We start from the raw sequence: 6,388 nt of genomic DNA on the forward strand, positions 1-6,388 counted from the left end.
GAATTATGCTTATTCTAATTATTCCACACGGATTGATCTTTCTTGATGAAGTGCTTAAGATATATATAGGTATATATGTTTAGATATTATTGATACAATGATACTCATTGATTTTAATTTTTATCATTTTAAGAGAAGAATTGTCTTATTTTTTGTGTAATTATACTCTTTGTTAGAGAATGATACGAGTCTATTAGCAGTTACTACTTTCGGCCTAATATAAGAAATTGAAAGTGATGAGATAGTAATTGAGCTAGATAAATCAGTAGTTGAGCAGATGGACAAAAGGGTAAAGAAATAGCCAGCGTGAATGAAGGATTATGAACTTTAAAATAAGGACGTAGTAGAGTAATAAAATTAGAGGTAGTATTGAGTTAGTTACGTAACAACTTAGAGAGAGAAAAGAATAAAAAGGAAGGCAGAGAATAGAGGAGTGGTAAGAAATTATGAATTGTTATCATTGAGGAGTGTGTCCTTCACTCGAAAGGAAAAATTATTGTTCATTCAATTCAGATTACATACACATTGATATTTGATTTTTACTTCGTTCTAAACTGCATGATCTCCTTACTTATTTTGTGGTTGATATACTGTTGCTTGAACTTAAATTGCTGAACAGGACTAACAATTGGTGCTTTCATTGAGAGATACCAAAGATGACTGAAGGAATTCGATTATTCCGACTAGAAGAATTAACACTCTCCAATAAGCATGAGGTAGCAACGCTGAGCCGTGGTTTAGTGGAGGCGAACAAACAGATAGCAGAAACGCACCAGCAACTTACAACGATGGATTCATCATTACGTACTATTGAAAAACTACTCCGTTAGGATCTGAAACCGAAGACAGCTAGTAGCGATCCTAGTTTTGCTAGAGATAATGTGGTGAAAGGCTCAGGGTCTGTTAATTTAAATGGAGAACCGCAATGGCCACGGAAATTGAAGGTGGCTGACCTTCCTATATTCGAAGGAGATAGAGTAGAGGGTTGGATTTTTCGGGCAAGACAATACTTAGAGACCTTCAACATTCCAATTGAACAAAAAATTTGGGTACTATCCTTCCATTTAGTGGGTGCAACCTATGCATGATACCGCTAGGGAGTCAACAACAATATTACGTACACTTGGGACTCATTCCTTGAGGCGCTGAATGCTCGTTTTGGCAAGAATGTGTTCTATAATCCAAAAACAGCTCTCAAAAAATTGAAGCAAGGTAGGTCGGTAAAAGAGTATCAGTGTCAATTCAAAGAATTGAGCAACTGTGTAACAGGACTGAGTGAAGAGTGGATTGTGACTCTGTTTACCGCTAGATTCTAAGAGCACCTGAAGTGTGAGTTACTACTAGCCCGACTCAATTCCTATGTGACTATATCCAAACTATCTCTCTTGTCAAATTGCACGAGCAAAAATATATAGTAATATTGGATCGAAAGTAGCAGCTGTTAATGAACTCGTATCAAAGAACCAATCAATATATAAAAAACAATTCTACTTAAAAGACGAATGCTTGAGAAAGAATTGTAACTTTTTATTATATATATATATATATAATTTAATCTTTATATTAGTCATTATTTTTTATTTTTTTTTCTTTAATTTTCCTTTTGTAGTGAAAATTGACAAGTGTTTAGTAGGCTGAATCAGCCCATGAAACCTTGTGTGGCTCGAAACATATCTAACCAAAGTTTTCTGTCTTTAACCTTTTTATGTGTATTATTATCTTGGTCATTTTTTTCTTTCCTTAATCAGCAAGGAAAAAGAAGAAGAAAGAAAGAATTGAAGAAAATAAGATAATGATATTCTATTATTCTTCAGCCACCTCCTATATATAATACTAGAGGAAATATCAATTATATACACACACTTTTATAATATATATATATATTTTACAAATATATATGCTTTTTAACTATAAAAACAGTGATACAAATAATACTCTTCTATAACAGTAATTGGCACAATATATTTGGTGACTATAGAGATTAAGGAAATATAATGATGGCAACGTAGGCTAGACGCATTAATATTTTTTGCTTATTTTATTTTTTAAATTTTGTAAAAAAAGAAGAAATAAAAGGTAAAAAATAGAAAATAAAATTCACAAAATGCTAAAAATAAAACATAAACCAAATGTATCTTTAAACTTTTTGTTTTGACAAATAGTTTCTGAAAAACTGATAATTATTTTTCTTATTTTTCATACCATTAATAAAAAGGTAGAAACTCAGGTGCAATCGACTTCACATGAAGTTGATACCTGAGAGTTATTAGATGATTTGATTAATTTGACTAAATTTTTATCTAACGGTTCTCAAATATCAACTTTACATAAAGTCACATAAGTTTTTACTATTTAAAAAATTTTTATATAGTAATATTTTACCATAATTGCTCCTACCTAATTAATCTCCTGAGAGTGATAAAAATTATTAGTTTGCTCTAAAATAAACCAATTAGTTTGGCCGGTGAAATAAAATTGTTAGCATACGTCAACTTCATATAGTGATGAATGCTTTTGATAATAATTTAAATCTTAAAAGCCTTTTGATCCCATCCAAAACCATTTAATTTGAACTCTTCTTCCAATTCATATCTCTCATTTTTTTTTCTTCCCCCAAAATTTACGTGTTACTAGCTAGAACATAAAATCGTTGCTTGCTTGTCGTGTACGTACGTGACTTTTGATTATATACAAAAATTCTGCACCATACTCTCCCTTTAGCTTATCCCATACTCTTATTACAATATTATCTATGAATTATTATATGATAACGAACCATCCATATTATTGTGCCCGCTACGGCGCTACTTACTGGCTGGGAAATGGAATAATTAAAATAATATTATGCACTTTATCCATTCAAAAAGTATTATTTTTCTATCAAATTGAATGCATGTATATGTAATTTCAGGAGTTAACAAATTTTCAAAACTATTTTTTTTGGTAATTCTCTGAACATTTTAATTATATATATGAAGGGAATTTTTATTAAAAAAAATCCCTAATGATAAATGGGAGATATTAAAAACATGCAGGACGTTTTTTTTAAGCAATAATATATACTAAATTGAAAAGAAAAAGGGGACATTTATTATATAATCGGATCAACATTATTTGAAATGACTCATGAAAATTTATTTATTTATTTTTGTTGACTACTGATATTATTGCCTTGAAATACTTGAGACAAATTGTCACAATCTTCAAGTTTCCATCTATTGATAAAGATCAAAGTGATAGGATTTGTAATATTCACGCAACTGGGCAATTATTTATGTTAAGCGACGGGTGAAATAGACCAAAATATACATAGAAAAAGCATACAAAAAATAAAGGTTCAATAATTATGGCTTTCTTTAAAAATAAATAAGAGTATGATAAATTAATTGTACGTAGGAGAAATAACAATCTTCAGTTTCAATTCAAGGAGGATTACTGAATTCAAACTCTAAAATTAGTTTTATTTAAGAGTTTGTGGTTAATTAATGAATTATTATATATATAAGATAAAATTTAAATTTTTTTAATATTTATTTAACTGAACCAGTAAATTAAAATTATTTGACTAATCTAAATTGATTACAATAAAATAAGACTAATTGATATATGTAACTAAAACGATGCCATTAAAATATGATTAGATAAAGGTTTCAAAATGCATGAATTGAAATTCGGTTGGGTTTAGTTAGCTAGGTACTATCTTAATTAATTAGCAACTGCAAACAAACCATATTAAGAGAAAGTTATCCTCAAGATTTGGAGCGAAAGGCAAATGCAATGCACAAATGAAAATTGGTATAAAAGTAGTAAAATAAACATAGAGTGGAACTGAAAAGCTGCAATGCATGGAAACCGAGACTGTCGCCGAGCACCACAGTAGTGTTCTTGTCTCTTCCATCATTCACTACCACTTACCCATGTGACCTTCTCAAACATCAACCCATCCCTTTATTCATTTCTTCTATTTATAAAGTTAATTTGATGGGAGCACGAGTTTGTTAGTGTTGTAAGTGTGAGAAATGTATAAAGTTAGTTTCACATACAAAAAAAATAAGAAAAAGTGAGAAGTTATGAGAGACTTATTAACTTACTATTTAAAATTTTGAGTTGAATGTGTGGTGTTTTCTCTTTTTATATTTTTTCACTGTACACGATAAAATAAATTATTACTACACTCATTATTAAATAATTTAAAAAATGCATAATATTATTTTTAAAGACCTATGAATCTAAAAAACTTATTTGAAGCTTTTTCTTCTTGTTATTATTGTGATAAAAAATGAGAGGTGGCGATTAATTAATGAATGAATTAATTTGATTATTAGTTGATTTAGTTGTTGATAGAAAAAGCAAGTGGTTATGTGTTGTGTTATGTGTATGTGTTGGTGAGAGCGAGTGTTTCTTGATTTCCACTTCTTCATAAAACCAGAATCCGAAAGCACCCTCTCAACTACTTATTACCCTCTCTGCATCTTCAACTCTTTTGGATTTAAACTTAAATGACATGACATGGCAGAGAACACCACAAGAACAAGAAGATGAAGCTCCAAAGTCACAACCACAACAACCATGGTGCCAACAAAACCACTTCCTTCTACAAATGGCTCCTCTGCCTCTCTCTTTCTCTCTACTTCTCCACCTCCTACCTCATCACCACTTCACCACCACCACCCTCACCATCACAACCACCACACAACACAAAACCCTCCCCCCAGAGAACTCTCTTTGAAACTCCATGGTCGTCGTCCCTCAAGAATCTCAGGATCTTTGTTTATGATCTTCCTTCAAAGTTCAACACAGATTGGTTGACCAACCAAAGGTGCAGCACGCACTTGTTTGCATCCGAGGTTGCAATCCACCGTGCCTTGTTGACCAGCCACGTCAGAACCTTTGACCCTTACGACGCTGACTTCTTCTTCGTCCCCGTCTACGTTTCCTGCAACTTCAGCACCGTTAATGGTTTCCCCGCCATAGGCCACGCCCGCTCCCTTATCTCCTCCGCTGTTAAACTCATCTCCGATCGCTTCCCTTTCTGGAACCGCAGCCATGGGCGTGACCATGTCTTCGTCGCCTCCCACGATTTCGGCTCCTGCTTCCACACCCTCGTGAGTTAGTTACTCTTATTACCTTTCGTAACAGAATTCTAACTAACTAACTAACTAGCAAGGTTGGTTTTGAAGGAGGACGTGGCGATTGCGGATGGCGTGCCGGAGATAATGAGGAAATCGATCGTGTTGCAGACGTTTGGCGTGACATATAAGCACCCGTGTCAGGAGGTTGAGAACGTCGTCATACCGCCGTACGTGTCGCCGGAGAATTTGCGGACCACCGTCGACAAGCTCCCGGCGAATTGGCAGCGAGATATTTGGGTGTTCTTCCGCGGCAAAATGGAGGTCCATCCTAAGAATGTTAGCGGAAGATATTACAGCAAGTAATCACATTAAATTAACGTTTAATTAGCATTTAATTAATCCCACCAATCAAAGACTTAATCTGAGTTGAAAAAATGTAATAAATCATGGTTTTATTAGGTATGTAAATACTAAATTGACTTTTAACTCATTTTATTTGCATGATCGAGTTACAAAGTACGTTTTAACTTTTAACATGATTAACAATTTATTATTCTTATTATTATTTGCTGATGAACTCAATCTTTTGATCATGAAGGAAAGTGCGAACGATGATATGGCGAAAGTTCAGCGGTGACCGGAGGTTTTACCTTCAGAGGCATAGATTTGCCGGTTACCAGTCAGAAATCGCGCGTTCGGTTTTCTGTTTATGTCCGTTGGGGTGGGCCCCATGGAGTCCAAGACTGGTAGAGTCCGTTGCCTTGGGCTGCGTGCCGGTCATCATAGCCGACGGCATCCGATTACCGTTCTCATCCGCCGTGAGATGGCCGGAGATATCGCTGACGGTGGCGGAGCGCGACGTCGGGAAACTGGCGGAGATACTTGAGCGCGTGGCGGCGACGAACCTCAGCGATATTCAGAGGAATCTGTGGGACCCAATGACTAAGAAGGCACTTTTATTCAACGAGAGGGTCCATGAAGGCGATGCCACGTGGCAGGTTTTGCGTTCATTGAGCGAGAAGCTTGATAGGTCCTTAAGAAGCTCCAGAGTTTCCCGCCAATTAGATTTTGCCACGTAGTGGGTCAAGATTTTGGGTGCCGAAGTTTTCTTTCCACACACGCACATGCGGCACACCGTGGATTTTTCCAACGCGGCATACACACTCTTCTTTATTCAAAACAGAAAACAATAATAATAAATAATTAACCATGTATTTTAGGTATAGTTTTGTTTTGTATAATCATTTTTTGATGTAAATAGGAAGAGGATATATACAATACAATTAATTAATTTGAGTTTTGTGATTATTTATTGA

The 6,388-nt window shown here is 34.4% G+C and overlaps 1 protein-coding gene across 1 annotated transcript; it reads left to right on the forward strand.

Annotated features, from left to right (window-relative positions):
* LOC107629268 (probable glucuronoxylan glucuronosyltransferase IRX7) lies at positions 4,767-6,388 on the forward strand (the record flags this gene model as incomplete). The annotated part of the gene is given in 3 exon segments (XM_016332014.2): positions 4,767-5,105; positions 5,181-5,431; positions 5,671-6,388. Coding segments are annotated over 3 exon segments (1,071 nt in total), but the record flags the coding sequence as incomplete, so codon positions are not given.

The sequence above is a fragment of the Arachis ipaensis genome, chromosome B03, assembly GCF_000816755.2.
Source record: "Arachis ipaensis cultivar K30076 chromosome B03, Araip1.1, whole genome shotgun sequence".
NCBI classification, from domain to species: Eukaryota; Viridiplantae; Streptophyta; class Magnoliopsida; order Fabales; family Fabaceae; genus Arachis; species Arachis ipaensis.